The 20,017-nt window shown below is 38.8% G+C and overlaps 1 protein-coding gene across 3 annotated transcripts in view; it reads left to right on the forward strand.

The window, feature by feature from the left end:
* Window positions 1-20,017, forward strand: part of usp13 (ubiquitin specific peptidase 13) — a 43,342-nt gene that overhangs the window by 19,477 nt on the left and 3,848 nt on the right. For all 3 annotated transcript variants that reach the window (XM_059340552.1, XM_059340553.1, XM_059340551.1), the window contains exons 12-20: window positions 1,395-1,548; window positions 1,960-2,134; window positions 2,242-2,330; window positions 3,243-3,365; window positions 10,153-10,176; window positions 10,556-10,699; window positions 14,406-14,575; window positions 17,613-17,802; window positions 19,728-19,812. In XM_059340552.1, coding sequence (XP_059196535.1) covers window positions 1,395-1,548; window positions 1,960-2,134; window positions 2,242-2,330; window positions 3,243-3,365; window positions 10,153-10,176; window positions 10,556-10,699; window positions 14,406-14,575; window positions 17,613-17,802; window positions 19,728-19,812 — 1,154 coding nt within the window. The remainder of the gene's footprint in view (window positions 1-1,394; window positions 1,549-1,959; window positions 2,135-2,241; window positions 2,331-3,242; window positions 3,366-10,152; window positions 10,177-10,555; window positions 10,700-14,405; window positions 14,576-17,612; window positions 17,803-19,727; window positions 19,813-20,017) is intronic.

Here is a 20,017-nt window from a genome sequence, read left to right on the forward strand (position 1 = left end):
CCTTCATCACAGCCTTCAAATAAACACAGTGTAAACTTCCACGACCCCTGCTGTGCATAAGCAGCGAGAAGATACAGGGCCGCTCAGTCATAATGATTAATGCTCCTGTGATTCTGAAAAGATGTAACACTCTCAGTTATGGAGGTTAGATGAGGCGTTTCCTAAATTAAAGGCTTGCAACTGCATTATGAATGACTGTATTAAGAGATGTGGGTCAAACAGCAGTTGGGTTGAAGTCATGCCATGAGACTGTAATAGACCACAGCAAAGAATAGTTTACAGATTGAGTTTCATTTCAAAACCTCAGCCTGTCAGAGGCATTACATGTTCATGGTACATGTGAAGCTTCAGCACAGCTCTTAAAGCTGGAGTCAGCAAATGTGGAGAAAGGTTGTTGATAGTTGCACAGTGGAGCTCTACACGGTAGCATGTGGCAGAGCTAGCGTCCCTCTCACTCCTGTCTTTCTCTTTATACACCCATGGTCTTTCCCCTGTCCTTTGCATGGGCACAAAGCAGCTGATCAGCTCAAATAGTGTTGTTTGATGCTGGAGTGTCTCAGACAGAGGGTAAACACAGGTATACTCAGAAAGACAGTATGAGAAAAATAATGTATTTTGAGTTTCTACTCGAACGTATTCACATGCTTTAATGTTCAAAAAGTAACAAGTATGAACCTGAGCGTGACTTGTATATTTTCAAGCAAACGTACAGTATTTAAATAACAATACTTGTGTTATTGACTTGGGACTGATAAGAGTCAAACACATTTCAGAGTTTCAGAGTTTGTAAGAGCTTTTGGAGCATACAAGACTAATTAAGTTTACATGAGATTTTTGGTGCTTTTTTTAGCACAACATATCAAATAATACTATTAAAATGTGAGGGACAGAGGGGACACATGGCAGTTTGATTGCTGAATTTTGAATATATCAGTTGGCTATTACAAAAATTAATCAATGAAACAATCCTATCAGTGTTTTTATGTTTTTTGTTTAAATTGGGTTTTTTTCCCCCCAAAAAAGTATATACAGTGAAACATTTCCTGCATCTGACTGACTTGGAAAATATCTACTTGTGATTATTTGACTTCTGGTATTGCAATTGCAAAATAATATACGATATTTTCAGGAAATGATAATTTTAATTATAATTTTATTTATTTATTTACTCATTTATTTATTATATCTGTACCAAACAAAGATCTTTCTTCATACTTGATTCAGAATGGTTTTCTGACTCTTTAACCTTTGACCTTTAACAATAATTAAGACTCAGATATTGTGTTTTTGATAGAATTCAGATTAATTATTTAGCCTTAGGGTGTGCCTAATCTCATTGCATGATTTGTTGTTGTTCAAACCCCTCACATCCTCCCCGTATGTTTGTTGTGCAGAGGAACAGTGCAGGCTCCGAGAATCCCAGCGACGCCTTCCGCTTCCTGGTGGAGGAGAGAGTTCAGTGCTGCCAGACACGTCGGGTTCGTTACACTCAGCGGGTGGACTACTGCATGCAGCTGCCAGCTCCCATTGAGGCAGCCACCAATCGAGGTAAAGGAGCCCCTATACACACACACACACACGCACACACACACACACAAGCGTACACACACACGTACACACATAAAGTTGTGGTGCAGCAGGAAGCCACAGCTGCTTCTGGTCGATACAGCTGGCATGGCGCTGGGCTCAGGTGGCACCAGCCGCTGGGTGAATCAGCGTCTCCTGCTCTGAAAGGGCACCGAAGGTCTTTACGTGCCAGACTGGAGAGTGACGAAGGACATCTAAAAGTCACTGCTTATGGTCTTGTATGATGCAGCCATTTGGAATACCTTAAAGAAATGATTGATATTAAAATCCATCTTGTGCCACCCTTGATTTTACTCAAATTTTATTGTATTTGGGTTTTACAAATCGCGACACTTATTTGCAGAGTGTTTGTCTTTCTTGTCGTTCTACCAGAGGAGCTGCTGGCATACGAGGCCAAGCGGAGGGAAGCTGAGGAGAACATGCGTCCTCCTCCTGAGCCGGTTAGAGCGCGGATCCCCTTCACTGCCTGCCTGCAGGCCTTCACAGAGCCGGATAACGTCCCCGACTTCTGGAGCTCAGCGCTGCAGGCCAAGTCAGCGGGAGTCAAGTAAGCAAAAGGCCACCTGTTTTTTGCCTTCTATCTTCTAATTAAAACCATTTATATTTATGAAATTTGAATTTCTCTCTTCTAAATCCCCCTTTTTTCCCCTGCAGAACTTCCCGTTTCGCCTCCTTCCCAGAGTATCTGATTGTGCAGATCAAGAAATTCACATTCGGGGTGGACTGGGTGCCGAAGAAACTAGGTAACTAACCGTCACCCTGCAACTGAAACTGTCTTTTATTAACCTTCACCAATGTTGTAACTCACTTAATTGCAGTTCTGTAGATAACCAGCAGAGGGCACCATCAAACAGCAGTTCACAAGTCACATACAGGAGTTGTAAACTCATGAATGGCTTCACCTGCAGTTTTGGACACACAGACATAAGCTACCCCATCATTCATCATGTCCACATCTTTAAAGGGCTGCTGGAGTTTTACATTTATCTGGACATCATAATTTACTGAATTCAAATGAGTGTTTTGCAGCATCTGAATTTGCAGAAACTCTCCCTGTGCCGTCCATGCTTTGCCAACAAGATTTAAAACTGTTTAACTGCAGTTTTCACCACTCAGACATGGCCACAACATGGGCAAACTGCTATTTATAGATCACCATATACATCTTTAGTTGTACATTTGAGAGTTTTACAGTCACAGTTGTGTTTTGTGGGTGGAGTGTTACTTACACAAACAGCTAACGCTCCTTAAATATTACATAATCAAGATTTTCTTAACATGTGTTTTCACTCCTCAGTGGGAACTTGTGAGAGATTTTCAAAAATAAGTTAATAGTACCTCTTAAACTTAATATTTAGAACTGTTATAAGTGTTATATTAAATTATTTTTCAGCAGTGCGAGATAGTGTGTGGGAGTTCTTCAAATGTCTTTTAATATACAACCTGAACTAAAAAAATACAAAACAACCCGCTGATGAAGGAATAATGTACAAATTTGTGCAAAGGGAAAAAAAAAAATTTGGATTCAGTTCTCTCCCATTGTTTTGACTAAGATGCTTTTGGAACCACAGCTTCAGGTGACTTACAACAAAGTCTCTGAACACCATTCATATCAATGCATCATGTTAACTTTACATTTGTGTATTCCTGTACAGACTTGGCCATAGATGTTCCAGACTTTTTGGATCTGAACCGGCTGCGGGCCACTGGGCTGCAGGCGAGTGAAGAGGAGCTGCCTGACCTCATGCCTCCCATCGTGCTGCCTGAAGACACCAGAGGTACACAACTATTACATTCAACAAAATCCACAACAAAACCGCATTGATGGCAACAGATTCCTGAGATAATTAGTCCTAGTTTTCCTCTACAATGTCCAGCCACTGTCTCATTTTAACCAGCTCTTTGTGCTGGCCTTTACATGCAAGCATCAGGAATTTAGATAGACAGAAGTCCACCTCTAGCATTATGTCTCATGTACACATTCTGGGAGTCACTGGGAATCTTGTAGCATAAAATATTCTCAAGAATCTGATAAATCTGTCCCAGAATGCTTGTATTTTCGTAAATGGCGTGTTTATCTCTCATATTTGGGTCTCACATTTTGCCAGAATTACAACCATGTACATATTGTTTATTTTTATGGGAAGCTGGATAACTGTTTGCTCTGTAAATTGAACCAAAGATCAATAATGAGTTGGGTGCTCTTGGAAAACTTGAAAGAAATTAACAAACAGGAAGGTAATCAAGGCACAGGACCTTTTGTTTAAAGCCTTGAGTTTAATGACTCAGCCACTAGAATGAAGGCTTTTTAATACTTCCTCCCTATTTTGTTAATTTCTTTGTATTTTCTGGATTGCCTGGATTGCCTTCCTGTTCATTCTGCTTATTTTTTATGTTAGTTGTAATAAAAGAAGGTGGAATAAATCTTTCCACCTGAATTCCCTCAGTATTTTAACTAGTGGAAGTTCTACACACAACACGTGAAATGCCAATCACTGTGTTCTGTGTTCATTTCTACTGGATATTTTAAAATAAATGTTGAGCCAAACATTTGCTGCTGCTTCAGGTATATTCTGCTGTTTTCACATCAGACAGTGTGCTCTATTTTTCTAACCTAGAATTCACAGAGTAGGATCCCCTGGTCACAAGCTGCCATGACTCACCTGCAGTGCCCTGCAGGAATATATTTGCATTCGTGTGTAAAAAAAAAAAGGAAAACATCGCTCTTAACTACTGGGGGCATTTTTGGCCCTTCATGTTCAATTTGCAGTCTCTTAATTAATTATAAAGGGTATTGTTTTCTCCGAGCACTGTTTTTTTTTTTTGACTCAGCTAGCCAAACATATTTCTTCACTCTAATTTACTACATGAGTGTACAGAATATTAAAACACCTTCAATATATGAGGCAGTATATATCAGATTGGTCCCAAAAAGCATAGTATAGTGTTGCTTTGAGAACTACCTCAGATGTGTGTTGTTCCAAAGCTCTGACCTAACATCCTTTTCAGGAGGTGTAGGGTATTTTTGTGACAGAGACAAATGATCCGTGAAATTGTCTCTAATATGATGTTCTGCTCAAAGCAACCCAGGTTTTCTCTTAAGGGCATATTGAGTGGAGTCCCACAGGAAAGGCATGCTCAATCAATTACTGAAACTTGTTGTGTTCAGTGTGGCTAAGCCTAATAAGTTATAATGATTTTATAGGATCCTCCTGTAATGCACTGCCCTGGGCTCTGGGAGTAACCTGCTCCAAGCTAGCAAGTGTGTTTAAGAGCACAAAGGGTCTTTTTGTTACTTTTGGTGGAACTTTGTTGCATCAGACTGTTTCTTTTTTCGTCTGCCTCTCTTCCTAAAAGCCAAGACTACAACCTCTGCCTTTGTTTTTCTCCTCTGTGATTGTGTCACAATAAGCATTTATTATTTGGATTTTGTCCGAATGCAGCAAGGACTCAAGTGCAAATGAGAGGCTGGAAGAAGGAATATCTCAGGAGATTTGGGATTGAAGGTTAGCCTAGACAAGGAAACTCAAAACTAGACATGAATTGGTCAAATTTAGAGTTTAAGGTGCTGAGCTGTAGACTACGACGACGTATTAGGGCCAAGTATGAAAAAAGAAAAAAAATACGGACCCGGGGGAGGGGGGTAATAATTTGAGAAAAAAGTTGCAAATATACCAAATATACTACATTAAAGTGGCAAATCTATGAGAAAAAAAGTTGCAGATTTACCAGATTAAAAGGGAGAGATTTGCGAGGAAAAAAGGCGCAGATTTATGAGGAAAATGTGTTACAAAGTGTTTTGTATTTGTCATGGAACCTCAATACACCACAGACACCGCCTGGAAAGCAGGGGATGCCGCAGGGACACTTTAGTGAAGAGGTGCAACAGTATGGAACATACGCGTATTTGTGGTGAGTCCGGACGATTGGCTCCCCAAATATCTTTTTCTTCAGCCATTATGGAACCAGTGAGGCCCAGATCTGAGAGGGCTGTGCCTATACTTATAGCTGTCGCAGTAGAGTTTTGTGAGCTGTGATGCACATTTTAGTTGACGGAAATGTTAAAAACCAAAACGTTTTTTAATGCCGTATATAAGCTACACATTTGAAGAATATAATTGTTTTGGGCCTACACCCATGATGAATTAAAATGTAAAGGAATAACCATTTAATTTCTCATGATTTTTTATTTTTTTAGCTTTTTTCGTCTCTCTTCCTAAAAGCCCAAACTCCAACCTCGCTCCTTTCTGTGTGTCTCTTTGTCTCCTCTGTGATTTTAAGTCCCTTTCCTCTATCCTTGCTTCCTTTGTTTGCAAAGTTCAGCTACATCGAGTTATCAGTGTCCTCCTTAATATTTCAGCATGCGTGAAGCACAAAGTGTTCTGTGCTGTCTCCAAAAAACACAAACACAAAAAGGGGTCCAGTGCAAACACACGGTTACATCAGCAAGCAGCATTTGCTGTGCTTCACACATTGACACTCAGGAGGAGTTTTTTCTTTTTTCTGAGAGCTTTACAGACTCATTTAGCTGGCTGCTTCTAAGGACAAGAAGCTCAGAGGACAAAACTGAAGTCTGAACATGTTTGCCTGAGTACACCTTTATATTTCAGGGCTGAACGTTATGTGCTCTACCTGCTATCTCAGACCTCCAAACACGTGAAATTAGCTTTTTGGAGGAGTGCAGTACTTAAAACTCTTCAGAGAGTCGCACATTAAAGTGTCCTTTCTGCGAGCTGACGCTACCTCTCATATCTACGTGTGACAGCAGTAGGCTATGCAGCTATCAACAGGGCTACCATGAAATCAAAGCAGGAAAATATTGAAGTTTGAGAGTAATTTGAGTCTCTTAGAACTTCATTTTTTATAGACAGAGGGGTTAAAACAAGTAGGCGTGTGTAAACGTATTTAAACTGTGAAATGAACAGAGGCCAGAGGAAATGGTGCTCTGTTTTCAATGCATTTTCCGATTTATTTATGTCACATTTTATATGGTTGGTTTTGTTGGTTGCAAATGAACCACTGGCCCATTATCCTCCAGCTGGCATCAGCACTGATTAATCATTGGTCACCCTTCTGTCTCCAGAAGGCTTCAGTGCTTCCCATTGATCACACAGCAGCACCACACAAATGTGTTTTCCTGTAACACATTATTTCTCATTGGTCTGCGTATCAACCATTCACTCAATTATTCCAGGCCATTAAGAAAATGGAAGATGAAAAAATGTAGCCGGGGTTTTTCTGATTCCATTTTCTGTTCAAAACAAACAATTAAAAAACATAAAGATATTGATTTCTGGTGTTGGTTTCTTTGCTAATCTGATTGTCTTCAACATTAAATTGGAAAACTAATTTTTCAATTTCAAAAACCCACTGGGTGTGTGATATGAACAGTGATCTATTTATATAACATTATTTCTGAGCAACACAATAAAAGTAAAACTGCAGCTGATTTTGTTAAACTCTCAAAAGTAAAGTGTTGGTGAGAAACACGAGTACAAAAAGTAAAAGAAGAATTGGGAAAGAGACCGCCTGTATTTTTTATTGTGTTTTGATAAAAGCAGGAAATGCTCAAGCTGTTATTGCATTGTTTGTGAACAGCTGTGACGGATCAATCCGCTCACTGCAGGTGGTGACGAACAAGGCTCTGACAAAACTCTTGTCTGACTTCTTAGTCTGAGCCCATCTTGAATCGACCCTTTTCATAAAGACAAATCCCTAATATAACTCAACAATAGCAGGCCCTGTGTCCACAAGTGACATCATGAGACAGTGGTAAATGTTGAAATTAAAATTGTGTAACAGTGTAACTATTTAACAGAAATATCCAATGTTTATTAACAGGGAAAAACTTCAGTATTTTCTTATTTGGTCCCTGTTTTTCCCTTTTTTTGTGTCAAAGTGACGAATGGGGAAAACAGAATGCAATGAAATCCTTCATACAATTTTGCACCATCCATCAGCAATGTTTGTCCACTAAATGTGCTTGTTTGATTGTTATTATACGTGCCTGACAAGATTAGGAATGGACCTTATGGAGAAGGAAACTTTTGCTTGATTTGGTCTGTTTGTCATTGTGTCTAACCAAGTCTCACTCAAGAAAAAGTCTCGTTCTGAAATCTCTCAAGAGGTGAAACAGTAATCCATGCCTTTGTTTAATCTCGGCTGGATTACTGTAACTCGTTGTACTGTGGAGTCAGCCAGTCCTCCCTCACATGGCTCCAGTTAGTGCAGAACGAGGCTGCTCACCTCTTAACTGGAGTTTATTTATTTGTTCATTTATTAAGGATCACCATTAGCTGGTACCTTAGTAACCAGCTAGTCTTCTTGGGGTCCACAAGAAACAACACAGAATATACAGAAGAAAATCACATTCTCAAGATATCGTACATTTACAGGCAAAGTCAATCACAATATACCTGAAAAGTTCATAAGAGGGAGCACATAACTCCCATCCTGGCCTCCCTCCTCTGGCTGCCTGTGCATTTTAGAGTCCATTTTAAGATTCTTTTATTTGTTTTTAGATCTTTAAATGGTCTCGCCCCACTTTACCTCTCTGAGCTCCTCCACCCTTACGCTCAAAACGTCAAAACAGAAGCTCAGAGGGGACGGAGCTTTCTCTGTTGCAGCCCCCAAGTTGTGGAATGAGCTGCCTTTGCACATCAGACAAGCCTCCTCACTGTCCATTTTTAAAACTCATCTTAAAACCAATTTTTATTCCTTGGCTTTCAAGCATGCATGAGACTCTGCTCTTGTTTTAGTGCTTTATGATTTGTTTTTATTTATTGTTTTTTGATTTTTTTTTTTTTTTTTCAAAAAGCAATGAAACTTTATTTTAGTGTTTATTCCTGTTTTATTTATTTTATTGTTCTTGTTTTGCTTGTTTATGTACAGCACTTTGTTGCGGCTGTGGTCGTTTTTAAAGTGCTTTACAAAAAAGTTGAGTTGAGTTGAGGTGACTTGTTGCGAGAAGATAACAGTGGAAATGTGATTGAGAGAGTTTGAGAGAGGAGTTCCAGGAAGAGTTTGTTGTGTTGAGAGTACAGAAATCATAGCTTAGTGTTCTAAAATATTTTCAATGTCATGGCTAAATATTGAGCTGATTTTTAACAATGTGGAAGAGGTCGCACAAGATTTAAGAAAGATAGATAGAAACAATAAAAATCAGTGTTAAAATGGAGCCAAAAGTAAGAGGCATAGATCAATAAATAGGTGAGAACTATTGTACATTGCTAAAATAACAGCTAAAGGTGAAAATTTAAACAAATAAATGAGGCACTGGCTTAAGGACGAGACTCCTCCTTGAGTGAGACAATTTAACTAACAGACAGGATCAGGCTCTGTACGGTCCTTTCCATGATGTTGTCAGACAATTATAATGGCAGTCTGAGCCTGTGAGGGGCAAAACAAGCACTTTTACTGGACGTATATTAACTGTGCACAATTTCCCTGAATGATTACTTTGCAGCCAGTTTCAAAGCTGCCATCAATACCTGACCAGTTTAAACAATTGTCCCCATAGGTCATTCAGACACCAATGTGGTCCATTTGAAAGGTTTAAGTTTACCAGACTAAATGAGGCTGACGCAGCAAAACTCCTGAGTGTGTATTTTATTGAGCGATGGTGAGTTAGTATGGGGTGTTTGTGGAGAACCAGCAGATAATGATTTGCCCCAGAGTAACAACCAACATTTTGGAGGATTCTGTCTAGCTTTAATTGATGTTGACTGTAAATTGATTAACATCCATATGAAAAATAAATTAAAAAAAAACTAGGGTTGGGCGATATATTGATATAAAAGATATATCAATATATGTTTAAATGTGATATGGAATTAGACCATATCGCATATATCGATGTAGTTCAAATGTTGTTCTTTCTTTATCTATAAATGCTGCTCTTACTAGGGCTTTCATATTAATTATTTTGTAATGTTCGTTATTCTTTTCTCAAATAAATATATTTATTTCAGAAAAAGATTGGCCTATTTTATTTCATAGGCTATTTTTATTTAATATATTTTTTATTTAATGTGCACTTTATGGAGCTTTGATTTAAAAAAAAAAAAAAAAAAAGGTGCTCCTGTTGTTATACAGTATTTATGTTCACTTAAATATACGGTTTCAATAAAACTAATTATGGCATGCCATATTTGGCTTTGACTGAACATTTGCTCTCACTTTATGATAAAAATATCGGGATATTAACTACACACAAAAAGTAAGGCAATTTGTGGGCACAGCCTACATACTCAGCTCTGCTGCTTATCCCACAAATGCATGTTCCTTACAAATGTGGTACCTTTTAAAAGAGGAGACTTCAGGCTTTCCAACGGTATAAGATTTATTGCCAAAAAGCATTGTTACAATAACAAAATAATCTACCAAACACAAATTGCCTTACTTTTTGTGCGTAGTTTATATTGTATATATCAATATCCAGCCTAAATATATCGGGATATGACTTTTGGTCCATATCGCCCAGCCCTAGATAAGACATAAAATCTGTGACAGTGTGTGATCTCATTGTGTGGCTTCAGCTGTAATATGTTTCCTCTTCTCTTTCAGATAACTCCATGGGCTCCATAGACTGTGAGTATTTCATTTCTTTCACAGTACTAGTTTATTGATATTTAACTTTTTAGAGATGTGGGACATGGCAATGGTGATGAATGTTATGTCAGCTAAACCACGAGCGTGTGTTGCAGCTGCTCTAAACTTTCAAACAAACTTTTCTTTTCCACGTGGCTCTGCTTTTTTCAGCCCGATTCATTTCTCTCCTTGATAAATCATCCCTCAATAACGCAGCGTCCCCAGGGCTGATTCTCCTCTGGTCTCTGTGTTTAATGAGGCCCAAAGAGCGAGCCACCGCAGATCTGTTTGGTTGTTTAAACTTGAACCGATTACCAGCGGTGTTGAATCAGCATCTGCTATGTTTTAGTTATTGATGTCGGGTTTGTCTTGTCCCCAGCTCCAGAAATAGACGAGGCGGCAGTAATGCAACTGGCAGAGATGGGCTTCCCGCTGGAGGCCTGTAGGAAGGCGGTCTACTACACAGGCAACATGGGCCCCGAGATGGCCTTCAACTGGATCATAGCCCACATGGAGGAGCCTGGTAAGGGAACAACGCTGCAATCAAATGGAGCATGAATAAAAAAACATGAAAAGTGAGCGCAATTTCTTAAAAGTTTAAGGTAAATGTGTTTACTGAATATGATGAAGACGATCTCTGCAGTTTAGAGCCAACTGTAGGCATGATTCAGAAGGTCTGCCAGGCTGCACAAAGCACTTTAAGTTAATTTTTTCCTTTAAATCAGAGTTAAGGATTCCTTAAAATACACAAAACCTCCACAAGTCTTCTCCTTTTTCTCCTAATCTTGTCTTATACTTAAGGAATTGCTAAAGTTGTGTTAAACTGTTGCTTAAAAAAGGAGCTTAAAAAACAAAGTAAGGGAAAAAAAACATCTGACTCCCGCTTACCCACAACAGGGCTGTGTTTATGTTATGTTTATGTTCATTTTTATGTTTTCCTATGGTACATTAGTTTAACATTACCTTCTTTAACGAGAAGGAGCTTCATGTTACGTTAGCTAGCGGTGATAACCATTGCAGTCTCTGCAGTCTGTTTTATCTCTAGGCTTCAATAAACCCTACTGTTATAATAAACCATAAAAAATAGTCACGTAAGGATATCATGTTTGCTATGAAGGACTATTGTAGCCTACAGAGATTTATTTCACTTTCAGCTAGTAACTCTAACCTAAAGTTAACTTTAGTAAAATGTTTTTTTACCTCTTTTGTTGGAAGCTATTTCTTTTTTGGCCAGAACAGACAAATCGTCATATTTTTTTTCTTGGATAGACTGTGGAACTCGACTTCTTTTAATTCATTTTTGGTTAGATTTTCGTCCCACATTCGTTGCTTGGTGGTTGCTGTTTTTTGGATCAAATTTACTTCTTAACATGTTCTTTCTTTCACTGAATTCTTCTAGAAGTGTGTTTTTTCCCTCTTCCCGCCAGTTTGGTGAAAGGATAAGATTAGCCCAACAGACAAGCAAATGATACCATGATACTAAACCTTCAGTGTCATACTTAAAACTTAAGATGCTTGGTGTAACCGGCCCCTGAGCTTAAAGAAGTAGCTGTTCTCAGCTGAAATCTGAAACATTGCAGTGAAAGTTTTCAATTGAAAGCTGAAAAATATAGTTCCTCTCTGCTTTCATAAAAGTCTAGAAGTCCAAAAATATATATTTCTTATGAAACAGAATGTCCAAATTCAAGGTAAGGGTCTAATCATCAAAAATAGGCGAGATAAAATAGTGATGACAAGAAATAGGGCATGGCAGCGAGGTGTTAAGTGTGTGTTGAGGGTTAAAGAGGAAACCGTAGCCCAAAAATACTGGTGACACATAATCAGAACGGCAGCTGCACTGAAAGAGACACATTTCTGACACGGTTTCAATAAGCTGAGTCCACAGACTTCAGGAGGTGAGATATGGACACTACAAAGTAAAGAGATGGAGAGGCTTCTTCAAAAGGCGACACAATAGCCGGCTAAGAATTTGACTTGTTCGGAAAGCCAGTGAGCTCACATGTGACGCTCGTGTTGTGCTTTTTTCTGCACCTATGCAAACCTGCCAAAAACATTTCTGCAGCAAGTGTACAGAAGCCAAGGTCAGTTTATTTGTATGGGACCTTTTTAAGCACAAAGGTAATTCAAAGCGAGAGGACTGTCACATTTCCAGTTCTTCCATTACAAGTTAAGTTGTTTTTGCATCATCATGCAGACTCTGCATCCCTTTGTGTACTGCAGGTGTTTATCGCTGCATGTGTGTTTGTGTGAGATCATCGCCGAAAACTTTGTCGGAGCTGACTTTGTCTCTTGTAGAGGCTCTCAGCAGAAGAGATGCTCCCCTGAGGCGTTGACTCGTGTCACTTTTATTTCCCTGGTTGGCTGTAAAGGGCCTCTACAGTGGAGAGAAATTAGAGCAGCCCCCTGCATGTTAGTTTTTAAATGGGCCTAATGCATCTGCAGAATGGGCTGCATCCAGGCTCAGTAACGTCAGTAAAGCAGTTCGTCCCTGCCTGCTGCACAAGGGTTACTTCTTCTTCCTCCTACTCATTTTGTTTGGTCGCATCACTCTCCCACTAACGTCACTACAAGCGTTTTTTTCTTACTGCTAAACTTTTCCTTTAATCATTTTGAGATGCATTTCTTTTTCAAATGTTGCAATACAAAGGTAAACTAATGGCACCTTCTTCTGAGAGGTGCATTTCCAAAGCACTGTGCGACTTGATTATTGTATTGAAATTATTTCTTTGTTAATCTAGTAAAAACTGGAATTAAGCCTTATTAAACGGGGAGTTCAAAGAAGTGTTAACAAAATCTAGAGTCAAAGTTTGTGTTGAAGTTAGATAATAACCAGTTAACTATTATTTAAGTTACCGTGCAAACATGAGCTGTTCAGTTATGTCTTCAATTCTCTGGCAACAATACAGCCGCCTTCCTGTCGCATAGAAACATCCGTATTATGGGTAATCGAAAGGACACGAGACAAGGAGGCTGAGATAGAGACAGGAGTGGCGGATAAGTGGTACGCATTTTCATTTATGGCAAAGACGGTAATGAAAGCTGTGTTTATGACCAACAGTTGACTAATTACAGCAGGAGTGTCCTTGTTCCCGGGTAGAGGGTCTCTTCTCTTTCATTTGAATCTGTTGAAAAATGCACAAAGCATCAAAGTTCACTTGGAAATGTATTATTAAATTAATTTTATTCAGAGGCTATAGATGTTTACCGATTGTTTTTCAGTGTTCAAATGTAGGGAAAGTTTCCTGAAATTCATGCAGTGTTCCTCCTGTATGCATTCTTCTGAACAGCAGTAATACAATCACCTTTACAAAGGTTTTGTGACAAAAAAATCACCAGGAAATGTTGATTTATGAACTCTCCAAAAATCTTAATGTTGAAAATAAAACCCCAATGCAACAATTTTCTTATGAAACTGCACTTCTAATCTCTCTCAGGCAATTTCACAAATTGATTGATGGCTTTTGCAGCTGCTAAACCCACACAAATAAGACAAAAACAAACTGTTTAATTCTCAAAAGCACCTTCAAAGGGTGAACTGCATGGCTAACTGGTGTCTATGTGCTCCCGTGCTGTTTGCAGATATTAAAATATGGTAATGTTCACACATTTGGTGCAAAATTGGCTGTTTTCTATGCAAATAAGCCTCATTGCAAAAACAGTCCTATTCATAAAGATCAGCACTAATAGTTGCTCACAGTTACAGTGAAATTAGTAGCAGAGAGTTGTTGTACAGAAAACCCTGGAAGGTGGTGCTCCTTGTCAGCGCTGTTGGTGTTTTCAGACATTAAATGCCAAAAATGTTTTCTCTCTGTCACGTTTAGTGGCTGAAGTTTTGAGAAATGCCCCCGCAGCTTCGGTCAGCTCGCCATCTCGAAATGTAATTATTCATTTTCTCTCCGCTGATGTTTTGCCTCCTGTATTTTATAGTCAGCTGCAAAACTTTATCGGTGTGTTTGCAATGTAATATAATTAGCACGATATCTTTTATGAATCAGGCCTTGAGACAGATGGTGGTAGCAAGTGATACACAATTAATGGTCCCATCCAATCCATTTACGCAAATCCAGCCGTCAGTGTTCAAATATTAACTTTTATTGCTGCAAGAAAACAGCAAATCAATGTCTAGAATCTGCAAACTTTGACCTCCAACACAAATATATTCATAGATTAGGTTAAAAATAAATGGAGAGCTCCAGCATTTCATTATTATTATTTCTCTCTTCTCTCAGACTTTGCAGAGCCTCTCACTCTGCCCTCCATGTTGGATCCTGGTCCCTCCACCAGCGACACCCCCATGGGTGCCACCCCGCTGGCCAACTCGCCCCCTGAGGAGAGTATCGCCATCCTCACTTCAATGGGCTTCCCCCGCGCTCACAGCATCCAGGCACTCAAAGCCACGGTCAGTCTTCTGCCCACTCATATTTCCGCTTTGTGTAATAATAATAAATAACTTTTTCTACCCCCACTAGCTGGCACCAAGACTTCTTTTCCAGGCACCTTTTTTTCTGCCAGTGAATTCAAATGAGTCTTAATCCTCAATGTTTGTTTATTGTTTACCCACCTCAGTTTCTACATTTCTTCACCTCAGGTCTAATATGTCTTCTCCTGAAATGATCTGCTGCTGTAACAGGGCTGTAGTGGTTAGCACTCTTGCCTCACAGCAAAAGGGTCGCCGGTTCGACTCCGGCCGTTGTGTATGTTCTCCCCCATGTCAGCGTGGGTTCTTTCTGGGTACTCCGACTTCCTCCCACAGTCCAAAAACATGCACTTAGGTTTAATTGGTGACTCTAAATTGCCCGTAGGAGTGAATGAGAGTGTGATTGTCTGTTTCTATGTGTCAACCCTGTGATAGTCTGGCGATCTATCCAGGGTGTACTCCACCTCTCACCCAATGGGTCCCAGCTGGGATCGACTCCAGCCCCCCACAACCCGGGTGTGGATAAGCGATTAAGGATAAAGAATGAATGTATTGTCATGTCATGTTTTCATCACTAATTTCTTTGCATATTTTGGAGATTTGCATGAGAAAAGCTTGATGAAACACCAAAATTCGATAAAACTTTCAAATATGTGCATAAAAAACGCTTTAAAAAAAGTTTTTACACTTGCTTTAGGTGTTTTTTTCGTCATTTTGGAAAACTAGTTAAAGCACTAAATGGGGTTCTGATGTAGCGAACATTAAACTTGCATGAATGATCAGCTGTTTCTGCTCTGCCGGTCAAGACGAGCTGACATTAAAGGACATTTAGAAGTTGCCCAATTTAATCTAATTCCTAGAGACTTCTCTACATTTTCTCTCGTGGGTGGCCAAAGTTGTCTGATTAGCAACCTCTTTTTCGTTGATGTTTTCTCTCTCTCTGCTTCTTGTACTGTTTACTGACAGATTAGCCTACAGCAACACATTACACTGCCATCTTCTGACCAAAGTACGTTCATGCAGCTTTGTTTATTCCCTTTAGTTGATGGAAACGTCCATAATTCTCCTTCAACTTAAATGGAAACACGGTTAATGAAAAAAGAGTAGCTTGTTTTTGCAGTGTTGGTCACCATGACTGACCCGAAAAAAGAAAACTGCTCCACTTGCAGAGATTCAGACTTCTGTAGGTGGTGCTCATTCTTTAGTCTGTGACTCACGGAGAAAATGAAGAGTTAATGAAAGGAAAAAAACAGTCAAGAGAAAGACAAAGAACCACCCACTCAGTGTGACAAGTGCAAAAACACCTCAGCAGCGACTGGCTGACACCACAGAAACAGGAAGACAGTCGTGGTCAGTGGAAACAAAAGTATCACCAGTTCATGAGAAAAGAAGAGGTTGGCATGAAGTGAGGCATTGTTTGAAAAGAGGGCAAAGAGAGGACGAGATACCAACACTTAGCTCTGTCACTCATAAATGGGCTTGGCTGGCCTACTTGTTTACTTTCCAAACTGCAAATTTAATAGGTCTTACATGTCAGAGTGATTAAAGATGCCTGCTCTACATGGTGTTTACAAATGGTCCCAGCAGCATATGGAAGCTACAGGATCTGCCTCATAGACACGTCCAGCCGTTTTATCATCACTCTTACAAATGAATTTTAAACGCACCGTATTGATTTTGTTTTGCTGTGAATAAAAAGGGAATGCAGCTGCTGCAAATTCATTATCTGCCCTGGTTTGAAATGGCCCCCGATTCTCACGTTTCCTGGTTCATATTTCTAACTGCCCCCTCAGCAAAAAATAGCACAGCAGACTATTATTAAGGCACAGGAATAGACACCAGGCTGCCTTGTTTATCATCCCCAATACCACCAAACTCCCTGCCATCCATGATGTTGTTGAAGTGAACACATATTCCTCATGAGGGGAGTGGAGGTGTGAAGCAGACAGGGGTCTCACGGCCCCGTTTATTCTTAGTCCGAAATAAGGAGGAGGAACTTTTTTTTTTTTAAACCTTAGTGACTTGGCTGGGAGAGACAGAAAAAAGCAGGCAGCTTCATTTGCCAATCAAGACAGACATTCTCCAGGAATCACACCTCTATTTTGGATTAAAAGCAAACATCCTCAGGGGGGATTTAGCACAGATGGATACCTGCCACCTCCCAAATAAATGATTGCTTATGTTCCGAGTTGCCTGTTTTGGAGCTACTATGAGATACAACAGCAGGGGAATAAGAGAAAACAAGATAGAATATGAACATTTGTTATCCTCAGCCCAGATTTTGTCCTATTATGCATCATATCTGCAGCCCATATGTCTCCCATGTGCCAGGGTTTCCCGTTATAACGAGAACTTTTTAAAGGAAACTGCTGCTTCAGTCATAAACGTATTAATCATCAGTGTCTGTGCAGCACTGGATTTACCCTGTAAAGGCTACAGTACATGTTCAAAATAACACATGTAAAGGTTTACTGAACCAGCTAAAAATAATTTACTCACATTCATTAATGGCAAATTAGAGGTTAGAAGTTCTACCCAAAGTTTCAAAGCTTTATATTTATATGACATTGGAATTCTAATTCAGCATTCAAATTCAATCCTTTCTTTTCCTTTTTTCTTTTCCATGTCTTCTGTTCAAATCCAGTATTTCTGCACAAATGCAGATAAAGGTTGCATCCCTGAAGTAAATATTAGTATTACACTATTTGTAGAATTAGATTCCAGTGGTGGTTGCATGGGATTGTTTTACAATACAATATTACAAAAATGTCCAATAACATGTTTTTATCAAATGAAATATTCAGCTTCAATCCATATTTAGTGACTTTCATCAACAAAAGTTTCACTGATTCAAGAAACAATTTGCTTTCTCGCTTGCTGACAAATTTTATTCATAAAGTGAGATGATTTAATAGGGGGAAAATAAGGCTAACTTGCTCATTTTATTCAGGTTTAGTTTATTCAGCCTTTTATTAAGATTTTGAAGTGAAATTAAATTGCAAATTAAACTTTCTTTTAGAACAATAACCTTGAAAGAGCACTCGACTGGATCTTCACCCACCCGGAGGAGGAGGAGAGTGACGCCCTTTCAGACATGGCCGACACGGAGCCCAACGACAACGCTTTCTCCAACGCCAACTCACACAGCGACTCCACGCTGTCTCCAGACAGAGACACGTCGGGCCCAAGGGTCAAAGACGGACCGGGACGTGAGTGAATTAGCATGACTCGATTTGCCGTTTATTTGTTATTGATCCTTATCTAAAGATACATCTAGTCATGAGAGGTTGACTTTAGAAACCTTTCTTTGTCAGCTGCAAAAAAAGGTGGAGGCAAAGAGATCCAGTAGAAGTTTTACAGCATATTGATGTATTCATTTTCAATCTGCATTACGATTAAATTAAAATGGGGTCAGAGTCCAGAATATCATATCAGAGGGTGTTTTCTACCTCCTGATTTTTAATTTCACCTGCACATTTTGTGCTTTGAAAGGCCAGTTTACTTTCAGCTCTAATTAATGTCTGGCGCTCGTACACAGAGTTCTGTGGTGCTGCCGGGCACTGACCTGCTCTGCTGCACCAACCGTTGGCACAAAAACATGATTCAGGAGATCTGAATATGCCTCACAAAGAAACATGTACAATGTAATAAAGCAACTGCATATTTACATATTACTACCACTCAAAATATGTGTAAAAATGATCAAATCTGTGTTGATGTTCGGCTTTTCATCACTTTGAATTCATTTTCTTCACTATTCAGAGAGTCACATTCTGGCCCGTCTGCCCTCTGCTCATTATGGATAACTCTCTAGTGCTCTAAACAAAACAAACAATACATACACAGACTTAAGAAACATTAAAACAAAAAGTTATTTTTCTTTCGTAAAATCTGTGAAAACTAATATTTAATTATTTATAAATATATCTGTATGATTCATCTTTTTGATCTCTTTTTTTATGCTGTGATTGATCTGTAACATAAAGGCATTGCCATCAGCAACTGCCTTTTTATCTCAGGGTGGTTTCACATGTAGTTGGGTTCACTGGGTCCAGAGCGAGGAGAAAGAAATGTAGCATTGTTGCATTACTAGTTGTGAAGAAGAATCAAACTCTGGTGACTGACAGAAGTTTATGAAACACATCAATGCTCATGATATTTATGTTCTCACAAAGAAATAACTGATTATAAACATTTCGTATTTCTAGACTTCAATTCGACCACATGCATAAACACAGGTAGAGAAAGTAATAATTTTGGCTTATTGCGGTGGGATCACTCTTAAACACTTTCTAATGAACTTAATGAACTGACAAAGTACACAGATTGGAATACAAGCACAGCAGTTTTAACAAGCTTTGCCTTATTAATCAGGGAAAATACCTGCGCTGAAGTAATTAAACGATTGGCATAAATAGGTCATATCAGCCCTTATTCAGATCAATTATGAGATCATGTTCTGAACACATTTATTAATAATCAAGTCTTTGGAAATCATGTTAAAATAACATAACTGCTACAATTAAATCCTGTGGTTGGTTCATTTGGATTTCAACTGGGCAAACAGAGACAGAGTCTTATAACCAGTGATGGAAAAGTATTCAGATCCCTTACTTAAGTAAAACTACTAAATTACTTATTACACCACTACAAAAATAAAAAATCCTGAATTCAAAACTTACTTCAGTAAAAGTACAAAAGTATCAGCTTTAAAAAGTGCTTAAAGTATCAAAAGTAAAAGTACTCGTTATGCAGAATGGACCCACTCAGATTGTTTTATATATTCTAAATATCTTATTAGCTTATTTGTAATGGTGTATTTATGTAAACATAATATATTGTTATTAGGTTTAATTAAAAAAAATAAAAATGTTGAATCACTTTAAATTGATCATGTTTTTTATGTTAAATCTCGACCTGAAAAGTAACTGAAGCTGGTAAAAAGTACAATATTTTTCTCTAACTGTAGTGGAGTAGAAGTATATAAAATAGTTCCATAAAATATAAATACTCGAGTAAAGCCCACCCGCTGACAGGTTGTGTAACAGATGGTTTTAGTATAAGACATTTAGTATGCGTGAAACACTGCTTTGTTATCTCATCACCATATGTGACTTGATGTTCCTTTTTTCAGGTTATGAGCTCTTTGCATTCATCAGTCACATGGGAGCATCCACAATGTCTGGACATTATGTTTGTCACATCAAAAAGGAGGGAAGGTGAGTTGCACACGGTTTTGCTAATGTTTTGCTATTAAATTGTTCAAAGGTTACAGAGCAGGGCAACACACAACCTGTAACAACAGGAGAGAAAGTGATAATAACAAGAAGTGAAATAAAAATCATAGATAAGAAGTAATGTGTTGGAAACACCATTTGCTGGTAGAGTTAGTGAGCCATATGCACAGATTTTAACATATTATAA

The sequence above is a fragment of the Centropristis striata genome, chromosome 9, assembly GCF_030273125.1.
Source record: "Centropristis striata isolate RG_2023a ecotype Rhode Island chromosome 9, C.striata_1.0, whole genome shotgun sequence".
Taxonomy (NCBI): Eukaryota; Metazoa; Chordata; class Actinopteri; order Perciformes; family Serranidae; genus Centropristis; species Centropristis striata.